Source organism: Octodon degus, unplaced genomic scaffold (assembly GCF_000260255.1).
Source record: "Octodon degus isolate 3935 unplaced genomic scaffold, OctDeg1.0 scaffold00107, whole genome shotgun sequence".
Taxonomy (NCBI): Eukaryota; Metazoa; Chordata; class Mammalia; order Rodentia; family Octodontidae; genus Octodon; species Octodon degus.
In genome coordinates, this window is record NW_004524683.1 from 1,726,272 (window position 1) to 1,739,239 (window position 12,968).

The following is a 12,968-nucleotide window of genomic DNA, read 5'->3' on the forward strand; positions in this document are numbered from 1 at the left end:
CTCCCCAGGCTCACTTTAGATCATCGAACACATTTCTCTGTGGCTCCATAATCTTCTTGATCAGAAAATTTGGAGCACAACTGAGTTACATGTTGCTATAGTACAGGTTCTCCAATGTCCCGAGTCTTCACTGACCTTGAAAGGCTAGGGCCAAAATGTTGGCTAACCATGCAGCCCTTCCTTTTCTCCAATTTTGATCTGCTAACTTATAAGTGAGTAAATTTAAATTCTAGTATCACACTGCTTGGATCCCAAGCCAATTGTTAGCATGATAAATTTGGGGGAACTAGCTTAAACTCACTGTACATCTATTCTCATCTGTAAAATGGAGCTAAGATGGTCAAATTTTATGAGATTATTCTAAACGTTAAATGAAATAATCAATGTAACTATCTGGCACACAGTGTTAAAAATGTTATTTCTTCCTCTGGGTATTATCATTAGGTTATCAGAGATGATTTTATTTATTTTTAAAGTACTACATCCATTTTTGTCCTCACATTTTGAATATCATAAATCAGAACAGATTCATCAGTGCAAATTCTCACCTTCGTTTTGTTCAAATTCATCTAACACCTTGTCCAGGTTGTAAGCTTCTGCTTGGAAATAATTCTCCATCAGTGAGGAAACCACTTAAGAGACTTGTTTAAACCTAAAAAGTAGACCAAATTCGTAATATGATTTATAAATCTTAAGTATATGAGGATAAAATCTCTTACAAATATACACAAACAACAGTAAACAATAAAACTTATCAACATTAATAAAGTCTAAGGGTCAGCCAGATAGCTCAGTAGACTAACTAGGGTTTGATCCCCTGCATGACAGCCCTGCCCCCAGGGTGCACTGAGATGGTGATAAAAACTAGGCATGGTGGTGCATGCCAGCGCTTGGGAGGATGAAAACAAGAGGACCACTATGAGTCTGATCTGTGTAGTGAGATCCTGTAGACTCTGTACTAAATACATAAAAAAACAAAGTTTAGAAACCTTTAATGACAATCATCAAAATATAGTTGCCCCCTCATATCTATGAACTCTGAATCTCCAGATTTCTATCCAACCATGGATAGAAAATATTTGAAACAATTTTTCATCTATACTGAACTTGGAGAGACATTTTTTTTTTGTCCTGAAACCATACTACTAGTATAATATCTATTTATCATTTACACTATATTAGGTTTTATAAGTAATCTAGATGATTTAAAGTATATGGGAGGATTTGCATAGGTTATATGCAAATATTCCATCATGTTACGTAAGGAATTTCAATTGCTTCTCAGCCTTTTGGCTAACATCAAGTGTACATAAGGAATTTGAGCATCATGGATTTTGGTATCTTCAGGGAACCTGCAACCAATCTTCTACATATATCAAAGAACAATTATAGAACTAAACATACAAAGGAAGACTTCATCATTCACTGGAACATGCTTCAAAGGACAAAAAAGATGTTGGGAAGGGTATCATCACTTTAAGATAAAATTAAACTTCTATTTAAATGAAACTTTCTTCAGAGTAGGGAGAGAGATTGGTGGTATAAGCACCTGCCTAGCAAGTGCAAGGTCCCAAGTTTGATCCCCTGTACTGCATGCCATGCCAGCCATCAAAACCAGGCGTGGTAGAGCACACCTGTAATTCCAGCGCTGGGAAGGCTGAGACAGGAGGATCACTACAAGTCCAAGCTGTGTAGCAAGACCCTGTACCAAATAAGTAAAACAAATAATTTTTTTTAAGTTTTTTAAAAAGAAACTTCCAAAAAAATAAAAAGGAAAGAAACTTCCTTCAAATGTGAAAATTATAGGACAGCTTAAGCATGAAGTAAGGAGTATTAGTTCCTAAATTCTAATGACTAATTATTCTTTGTAAACTTTTTTTTTTTTTTGCTCCAAATGCCTTCGGGGCAGGTTTGGCTGGCTTGAGTTGTGGGGATCGAACCACAGCAACCTGAGCCTGACTGCTTTGTTAGAGCAGCCACCTAGCTAACTGAGCCGAGGGGTAGTCCCCCCTCCCCGTAAACTTCTTCAAGTACCACTTCTAAGCTTGCCTTACTGTTAAAAGATTTAAAGCATCCTCTGCACATATATATTAGTTGAATTAACTGTTGTAAAGGATGCTAAGAGTTCATAGCAGGTGTTAAGTAAGTGCTAACATACTATTCATTATTCCCCTTACCTATTATCATGACATCCATGCTTATCTATCTTCTCAATTTCTGAAAATTTTCTTTTTGGTTTTTTGTTTGTATTTTAAGGAAGGGTCTACAGGGTATTCAGAGTCTCACTACTAGATCAGACTCGTAGTGATCTGCCTGTCTACAGCCTCCCAAGAGCTGGGATTACAGGTACATGCTATCATGCCCACTCTTAATCACCCATCTCGGTGTGTCCTGGGGGCAGGGCCAGACAGCAGGCCTGAAGATGGAACCCCCAGCCACTGTACTTGCTTGCAAGTGCTTTAATCCACTGAGCTATTTGGCTGACCCAAAATTTTCTTTTTGAACTGGAAATTCTATTTGGCTTTTTACTGATATAAATAGGAAAGAGGTCAGATTACAATTTCTGCAAAAAAGTCTAAGTAGGGGGGGAAAAAACCTAGGAAAATCTGAAAGCAGTATCTTGCTATCTCAAACCTTAAATATTATATAAAAAGGGGAGGGGCCGGGGAGATAGCTCAGTAGAGTAAGTGCTTGCCTGGCAAGCACTGGGTCCTGAGTTCAATCCTTGGTACCACAAAAAAAAGGGGGGGGGGAAATCTTTAATTTGTAGTGTTCTGCTTATCCCAGGTATATATTAAGTGTCTATATTATTTCTGTCATTTTACAAATAAGAAAATAAACTTAGGGAATTTAAATAACTTATTCTAGTATTTTCCCATATTATTAGTCAATTTCCATTTATTGAATGACTATTAAGCTATTCAAGTTGATATAGACAAATAGGCCATATTATTTTAAAAATTTCCTAACTATACTTCAATAACATTTTGAAAAACATGCCATTTCATTTTGCTGAATACTGAAAGTTACTTAACAGCAGTTTACAACATTATAGGAAAAATATTAGTGTACAGGGAATCAGATCAAAATATATGTATGTATACCTACTGTGTACAGGATACTAGAACCAATTCAAATTTCAGGTATCTTCCATAATGTCAAGAAGTTTATAATGTGGTTAATGAGGAACAATGCTAAATAAAGAAAATTTAAATGATAATAAATATCTATTTTTTTTCTTTTTGAAACTGTGCAGTTCAGGCTGGCCTTGAACTCACTTTGTAGCCCAGGCTGGCCTTGAACTTCCAATCATCCTCCTGCCTCAGCCTACTCAATGCTGGGATTACATGCATGCACCACTACACAAGATACAGTATATGACCACTTACCATGTGATCAATTGCTAGATGAAAATATTGTAAGTGCCACAAAATAAGTATTACAGAAATTCAAGAAGTAATTTAAGTTCATCATTCTTGCCTAAAGTCTTAGCTCAAATATCATTTTCACATGGAAGCAGTCTCTCTAAGCTCCCAAGAAAGATGATACCCACACCCTTCATAATCTCTCACAACTTTCCATTCTTTGCCTTTATGATACTTATTACCATCTATAAATATAGGCCACTATGATTATTCAATTAATATCAAGCTTGGCAATCAGACTATAAACAGGAGAGTACTCTTCAGGCTGTGTTCACTGTGTACCCCCAGTGAACCACAGAAACTAGTATGGTATCCTTAAGTTTTAATACTTATGCTATTCAAACAACAATGAATAAACAGCTAGTCAATAAGTTATACTGAACTCTAATTACTAGCTAAGGCAAGCATCCAATGTTAGCTACATCATCAGACAAATGGTTACTGAGGAAGAGTGTCTCAAGGTATCATTCCACAGATGAATTGTTAATTTCAAAGGAGGAACTATACATTTACAATGAAGAGATATGACAATTACCATCTAAGCAAAATTATCTGACTTAGTATCACTGAGAGTTTAATGTGTGGACATCATGTACTTTCAAATGTGATACAGTAAACAAAGTACAGAGTATCAATTGTGTTGCATTCTTTTTTTTTTTTTTTCCTTGTACTGGGAGTCAAATTCAGGACCTTGCTCTTGCCAAGCAAGCACTGTGACACTGAGCTATATCACTGGCCCACCTATGCCACATTTTTGCCAAAAATATTTACTTTAAATTTAATCATAAGGAAACAATTAGGCAAATCTAGAATGTGAAGATTCTATAAGACAAATGATCTGAGCTCTTAAAAAAAATCAATGCTTTCAACATAGTAAGAAAAATTACGATAGACATGATTATTCTAAATTAAAAGACTCTAAAGGCTCTAAAGAGATTATATAACCAAATGACCTATGTTAACAATGTCTGGGTTGTTGGGAGCCATGGAAACTAAAAAAAATTGGTCAGATGTGTGTAAGCAGGACTAGGCATCTGTTATGATTTGTGTCTTCTTGTCTCCCAAAAGCTTCATGCAGTCATGGGGGCTTCGGGAGTTTGTGATAGATTATTGTAGGTATAGATGCTACACCTGCCCTTGGGACAGGTAATTTCATTACAATATAAGGAAGGGAGAGAAGCTAGCTAGCTGCTTAAGCTACTACTACTCCCTTTGCTCTCACTCTTTACCACTGCCACAAAAGGCTGCTCTCTGCCATGTGCTGCTCTACCTTGGAGCCAGCTGAGTATGAACTGAAACCTCCAGTAACTGAGCTAAATAAACCTTTCTTTCCCTCATTTTGAGTGTTGGGTATTTGTCCCAGTAGTGAGAGAATAACTAAAGCAGACAAGCTACCTTAGTCCTGAGATAAGCATCCTGACTGGTTAATGCCAGCTATGAGTCACAAGGCAACTTTGTGTCACATGTTACTAACTTTGCAAAGGTATAAATAAACGTCCATATTGTTTCTGGGGGAGAGGTTGTCTCACCAACCAGGCAACCAAGTCACCACCTAACCCAGCTCTTGTCTCCTTGTCTATATTTTCCTATTCCTGCCACCATTTCTCCCCAGGTAGAATGGATCATACTGAGGCCCACAGATCTTTACAATGGGTCCTGCACCCAGAAAACATACAGGGGCTGTAGACATAGCAAAATGTTGGCCTATCATGTGCTAGGACCTGAGTCTGATTTCTAGAGAAGGGCAAAGGAAGGGAGAAAGGGAGCAAAAAGGAAAAGAAAGAAGGCAAAAGTCAAGGAGGGAAGGAAGGAGGGAAAGGCAACATATATACTCACATAGAGCAAGAAATATTTGGGGGATTTGGGGAAATCTCGTCATGGACTATATATATCAGATGATGTGCATTGAAATAACAGTCATTTTTCTTGGATTCAATAATAATGATATCCTGATTTTATAGGAGATGCCTGAAGTGTTTTGTGAAGAAGTATGATATGCAACTAACTTTTAAATGATTAAGGAAAAAAACAGCTTGCTGGACTAGAATTATAACTAGTTGTAGACACTTGCTTAGCATCATTAAACCCGGAGTTTAATCCCCAGTACTGAAAAACCAAACATAAGAACAAGAAAACGTTGTGAAAGAGTGGGAGGAAAGGAGAGAGAGATGTACAATAAGGCCAAAATGGAAAAAACTGATAAATATAGGTAAAAGATATATGTGTCTGAAATCCAATATTCTTGAATCTTTCCTCTAGACTTGAAATTTTAAAAATTCTATTAGTACATGTTTACAATACCTAATGATCACATTCATCATAGAGGACTTATATGTAACAGACCTTCAATTTTTGTCCTCTTTCCCTCCCCTCTAACCCTTCTGCCCCTCCCCATGTATAAAGATCCATTGTCTTTTCTTCCCTCAACTTTTTTCTTTATATACCTTTTTTCTTTATATACCTTTTCCTATCCTTCCTTCTTCTTGTTATCTCTTGTTCCCTTTCCCATTTGAAAAGTTCTTCCTACATCTTAATATCTATCTTCCATTTTGCTCCTTATTTACACCATGAGTTTCTCACACAAGAGAAACAATGCAATATTTAATAAAATTGTGTCTGATTAATTTCATTTAAAATTATGGTGCATCCATTTACCTACAAATGACTCAATATTATCTTTCTTTATGGAAGATTAGTACTTGCCACAAAATATAATTACCGCATTTTCTTTATCTTCTTATCTGTTGATGGGGATATGGACTATTTCCAAGATTTTGCTATTATAAATTATGCCACTATAAACATGAATATGCATGTATCACTATGGTAGGATGCTTTTAACTCTTCAAGAAGATGCCTAAGAAGGGAACAGCTAGGTCAAATGGAACCTCTACTTTTCATTTTTTAAGGAATCTCTATACTGGTTTCCACAGTGGCAATGCAGAAAGGCTGTAGTTTGGTTTTTGTTTTTTTTCCTCTTGTAGCTTCACCAGCATTTGATGTTGGTAACAGCTATTCTTTTTAGAATGAGATGAAATCTCAGTGTTTTATTTTGTATCTCTCAAATGACCAGTGATGTTGAGCTTTTTTTTTTTTTTGGAATCAGGGATTAAACTCACAACCCTGTGCTTGCCAGGCAGGCACTTAAGCTGCTGAGCTATCTCCACAGCCCAAATATTTTTTTCATATAGTTGTTGCTTCTATTTCTTTATATGAAAAATAACTATTCATTTCAGATGCTCATTTTTGGATTGGGTCTTTAAATGTGGGAAGGTCTGGTTTTGTTGAGTTTTTTTATATTGTTTAGATATTGGTCCTTTATTTGAGGAGTAACTGCCAAAAATTTTTCCCATTTTGTGAGTTGTCTCTTACCTCTTTTGGTGGTTTCTTAGGCTGTGAAAAAGCCTTTTGACTGGATGTGAACCTAATTGATGATTCTTTGTAATATTTCCTGTGCAGTCAGGATTTTGTTCATAAAGTTTTTGCCTACACCTATGTCTTCAAAAGTTTTATCTATTCTACCAACCAGCAGATTAAGTGTTTCTGGCTGCAATATTTAGATCTTTTGATCCACTTTTATTTTAGTGCATGGTGAGAGATATGGATTTAGGGTCAATCTTCAACATGTTGAAAGCCAGCTTTCCCAGCACCATTTGATAAACAGCAAAGGTGTTTACCCCTTTCTCAATGATAATGTAATTGAGTATGTCTTACTGATGAAATGGTTCTCCACAAAGAACACCAAAATGCCCACCAAAAGACTCCTAAAATAACCAAATTTAGTAGCATAGTAGGATACAAAGTCAATACTCAAAAATCAACTTTATTCCTATATATGATGAACAAACTGACTGAAGGAAAATTATGGAAACAACATCTTTCACAACAGCATCAAGAAAAATGAAATACTTAGGAATTAACCTAACCAGTGAAGTGAAAGGCCTCTACAATGAAAACTATAGTACTCTAAAACAAGAGATCAAAGAAAATATCAGAAAAGGGAGAGCTGGATGTGATGGCTCACACCTGCAGTCCCAGCACTTGGCAATCTAAAACAAGAGGATCACTTTATGTTTGAGGCCAGCCAGAGCTACACAAGTGAATTCAAAGCCATCCTGCACTACCTGATGAGACACTGTCTCAAAAAAAAAGGAAAGAAAAGAAAGAAGAAAAGAAAAAACAAAAAAGGAAAGAAAGAGGAAAAATATTCCCTCTTCTTGGATAGGCAGAACCAATGTAGAGAAAATAGCCAAGGGCTGGCCAAAAAGTTCAGCGGATTAAAGCACCTGCAAGCAGGTGCAGGGCCCAGGGATTCAATCCTAGACCTGTGGTGCCGGTCCCACCCCCGGGGCGCACTGAGACAGCAACTGACACTGGGCATGGTGGTGCACACTTGTAATCCCAGCACTTGGGAGGCTGTAAACAAGAGAATCACTACTAGTCCGATCTATGCAGTGAGACCCTGAACACCCTGTATACCCTGTCCTAAAATACAAACAATAAACAAACAAACAAACAAAGGGAAATATACAAGTGCTATAAATCTATAACAACAAAACAAAACCAACCAAGCCACAGAAAGAAGGAACTGAAGGGTAACAATACCCAGGAACTTAAGAGTAACAATCCTTGAAGCTAGACAGCATCTCTCAGCCCTGGAGTTTGAAAGCTAGCAGGTAGTATGAAAATCACTAACTGCAAACTTATAGGAGAGGGGCCTGATAGGACTTTCTGAAGCTACTCCCTTTAATGGTCTGAAAACTCAAATAGAGTGGGATGGAACAGGATGCTACTAAAATTAGTCTTGAGACAGCAGAATTCCTATCATGCTTTGCACTCAGGAGTGGGACTGACATTAAGTTTTCCTAGCCAGAAACATAATACATTTTATCTCTTATCTCTACACTTCCTTAGCTCTTCCTGTGAGTTTTAATAATTTTTTAATTATAAAAGTCATTAAATATTACATAGTCAAGAGAGAAAAGTGCACATGACTTTAAAGTAATAGTGTAAGGAGATCTTTAGGTCAACAGGATTGTACTGTACCTCAATTGTCATGGTGGTTACACAAAGCTGTACATGTGGTAAAAGGCAGAGAAGTATACAAACACATTAATGTCAATTTCTTGGTTTGGATGTTGTTTATATTTATGTAAGAGTAACCAATGAGAAAAATTGAATGAAAAAATCTTTGCACACATTTTGTAACTTCTTGTGCAACTACAATAGTGTTTTTAAAAATAAAAGAGAAAGGGGGCCTGGCCCTAGCTCAGTCCTTTAAGTGGCTGCTTCCACAAAGCTGTCAGCCTCAGGTGGCTGGAGTTCGAACCTCACAACTCTCCCGCTGGCCAAAAGTGCCCTGAAGGCATTCGAGGAACAAAAAAATAAAAAATAAAAATAAAAAATAAAAGAGAAAAACATTGTTAAAAATTGAGTAAGTAGGGTTGGGAATATAGCTCAGTATATAGCATTACTCTAACAGGCACCAGGCCCTGGGTTCAATTCTCAGAACAGTCAAAGGAAAACAAAGTGAATAAACATGGAAGCAAGATGAAGACATCCCTGGAATGGAGAGGCAGATGTCCTTTCTTAGGAGTGGATGGGCATATCAGAGCCCTAGGAGGGTGAGAAAGTCATACAGACAGTGGAACGGGTCTACTGTGGGATGTCAGAGCCCAAGAGAAGAAGGAAAAGAATTCACATGAAGGGGATGGTCTGGTATGGGGAGTCAAAGGTAAGTGGGTGAGTAGGGTATCCACATGCAGAAGAGGTATGAAAAAGGGAGGAAAAAGTCCAGGGCAGTAGGTTAGAACCTATAAAGAATAAGGAACAGGGGCTGGGTGTGAAGTTGCACACCTGTAATCCCAGTACTTGGGATGTTGAGGCAGGAGGATCACAGTGAGTTTGGGGCCATCCTAGGCTACAAAGTGAGCTCAAGGACAGCCTGAATTGCACAGTGAAACCCTCACTCAGAAAAAGACTAGAAACAAAACAAACAAGCAAAAAAATAAAGAACAGGGCTGGAGAGATGGCTCAGAGGAATAAGTGCTTCCCTGGCAAGTGCAATGGTCTGAGTTCAAACCCCGGTTCTGTAAAAAAAAAAAAAAGGAACAGAAAATGGACCAGTAGAGTAGTAATAGGAGATTAGTAATACAAGGAGAAATGGATTACACAAGTGACTACATGGAAGGCAATGAGAGCAGGATTTCTGACTATCAAAGAACACTACATTAAATGTAGAAAAGGAACACTAGAGAGGATCATACAGTTCTGATCTGGAATTCAAGGTATCAGTGTAAACTAATGCAATTTCATATACATAGATGCTGACAACCATTAAAGAGAGATGCAAATAAGTACACTTGTATATATGTCTATATCTGGAGATATACTCCCCCTCCTCATGCAGTAATGAGCATACCTAGCAGCTTATTTGACTTCTAAATGCAGTATTATTCTCCTTTAAAAGGGATAAGACTTACTGACAAAGTGGCTATTCCATGGCTGAAACAGAAAAACTTCAAGAACCTTGATGAAAATGTAGAGAAATATGAACCCTACTAATGATTAAGCGAAAGGAATGTAAAATGGTGTGGCTCCTTTGGAAAACAATTTCAAAGTTCCTCAAAAAAGTTAAACATAGCTGACATGTAATACAGCAATTCTATGCTTTGGTATACACTCAAGAGAATGAAAATACATATTCACATAAAAATTTGTATACAAAATGCTCATGCAGCATTATTCATAACAGTTAAAAAGTGGAAAAATACAAATGTCTGTCACCAATGACTGAATAAAATGCAGTATTATATATTGATATAATGGAGTATTATAAGACAAGATGTAAAAATAAAAATTAAGTACTGCTATATGCTACAATATGGACAAACTTTAAAAATAATATGGCATGACCTAGGGAGATAGCCTAGTGACAGAGTGCTTGCCTTGCATGTGCAAGGCCCTGAATTCAATACCCAGCAATTAAAATAAATAATAATTTTCTTTAATTACAATATGGCAACTGAAAGCTATATATGATTCCACTTACATGAGATGTCTAAATTAGGCAAATCAATAGAAAGAGGAGTAAATTAATGGTTTCAACAGGCCAGGGTATTAGAAGTTGGTGACAATGAGTGACTGTTAATTAGAAGAGTTTCTTTTGAGGGTAGTGAAAATGTTCTGATAGTTGTGTTATAACAGTAATAGTAAAAGCCACAAAACTACTTAAAAGGATGAGTTTTATGATAGGCATATAGTATATGTCAATATATTTTAAAAAGGAAAAATAGCTTAAATATCTTCTGTGCTGAAAAGTAAGCAAATTCTCCAAGAATGAATGTAGACATGCCAAAAATAAAATACATAAACAAACACAATTGCAAGCTTAAAGATGTTCCAATAGGCAAATCAGGGACAATTTGAACATCAAAACAAACCACAGGCTGGGTGTGTAGCACACACCTGAAGTCCCAGCACTAGAGAGGCTGAGGCAGGAGGATTGTCATGACCTTAAAGCCAGTCTAGGCTACATAGTGAGTTTAAGGACAGCTAAAACTATCACCAGATCCTGTCTCAACATATAACAGATAATATACTGATATATTATCTGTATATATACTGAATAAAAAAGAAAACCATACCTCTACTCCCTGCTACTCAGGAGACTGAAGCAGTAGGATAACAGGCTGGAGGCCAATGAGGAAAACTTAGCAACATCCTAGCTCAAAATAAAATAAAAAGGGCTGGGAACATAGTTTGATGTTCTCAAGTTTAATCCCAAGTACCAGAGAAAAAGCAAAGGAAAGGAAAGCACACAACCATGGGTCAAAAATGAATAGCAGGGGCTGGAGAGATGGCTCAGTGGTCTAAAGCACCTACTTGAAACAAGCTTGGCAAAGCACAGGGACCCGCGGTTCGATCCCCAGCACCACATGCCAGCCAGCCCCGCCCCCTGGTGGGCTGAGCTGGCCACACACACACACAATAAATAAATGTAATAAATAAAAATAAATAAATATTTAAAAAAATGAATAGCAAGCAAGTTGAGAAAAGAGAGATTTATATAATTTCAAAATATCTTTTCAGAAAGTTGAATTTGGGCCATTTGTAGGAAAATGGATGCACCTTAGGACCACAATATTAAGTGAAATAAAACAGACATACACCAACTTAAATACTAAATTATTTTTCTTATATAAGAAAAGCAAATTATAAATAATGAGAAAAAAAAAGACAGAAATTAAGAAGTAAGCAGATAGATCTTTCTCAAAGGGTAAGGGCATTAACACTGAGGGATGGTAGGGGGGATAAAAAAAGAAATTAGGACGTGTGATGTATGTGTATCAACTCCACATAGGAAATATAAACATTTTATACTATCAACATGTATTAAGAAAAAGTTTAAAATTGCTAATATAAAAAAAGATGTTCTTCTACAGAAATACTAATTACAAAAGGAAAAAGAGTAACACAGTGAAAAATCCTGATCGATATTACCTTGGACAAGTGATCAAAGTGAACATCAGTAACACAACAAATGGAAGGTAAGTGAATGCAACTAGAGACCACACTCATAAATTAAATAAATCAGACCAATATGAATGCGAAGGAGTAAATAAAATCTGAAAGGTATAATAGATACTGTGATGGTAATCTAACTACTATGAAGACAACAATATGTAACATTAATTATTGTAACTGTGCTACTAACCTGTTTTGAAACTGTCTCATTGCTATTTGTTTCTCAATAAAATTAATTTAAAAAAAAGAAAGAAAGGAAAAAATAGATACTGTGAAAGGAAAAGGATCTGTTCAAAGAAAAGGAGTAACTGGGATGTGGGAAAGAAGCAAAGAAAAAGAAATATATATGTATATAAACAGGATAGCTTGGATAGTTGTACTGTTGATTTCTGCTGGTCTACTGAGAGAAGCTAAAGCTTAAATATTTTTCTCTTCTTTTTATTTATTTTGTAACCAATTCTTCATGCTTGTATCTGATAATCTGAGCAACTAGTTTGAAGATAACAATATGCAATATAACAACCATTAGTGAATTCCTATCATTTTGTTTAGTAAAATACTGTATCACTTCTGTTTTTTTCCCCCATAATTTTATTGATAAACAAACAGCAATGAGACAGTTTCAAATCAAATTGGTAGGACAGTTTCAATAATTAGCACATTGCATACATTCTTCCTACTGGTTAATTGTTGTACAAGATGCGGACATAATATCCTATTTACAAACACCATTAGAACAAATCACTCTATACATTAAGAGAATGAAACTATATATCTATCCTAACCACTTTGAATACACAGATACAAAATGGACATTCATTTATATACCCTATTTGGTTAAGTTCCATTATTTGAATATTATAGGTGTGTAAACTCAGTGAAATATTCTAAAAGAGTCCAGTAGCCCATAATAGCATTGGGTCTTCCGCTTGACTAGCAATGTCAGAAATTGTTGACCTGAGTCCCCTACAGCTCAACATAACAGCATGGCTTTACTTCTTATATTTCATTTTTTTT

The 12,968-nt window shown here is 36.2% G+C and overlaps 1 protein-coding gene across 3 annotated transcripts in view; it reads right to left on the reverse strand.

Annotated features, from left to right (window-relative positions):
* Nucleotides 1–12,968, reverse strand: part of Zfyve9 (zinc finger FYVE-type containing 9) — a 211,329-nt gene that overhangs the window by 119,574 nt on the left and 78,787 nt on the right. For 2 of the 3 annotated variants that reach the window (XM_023724211.1, XM_004639118.2), the window contains exon 3: nt 549–654. In XM_023724211.1, coding sequence (XP_023579979.1) covers nt 549–618 — 70 coding nt within the window. In that variant the 5' untranslated portion in view covers nt 619–654. Of the gene's footprint in view, nt 1–548; nt 655–12,968 lie in introns of those variants that run through there. The other variant, XM_023724212.1, reaches the window with a different exon arrangement.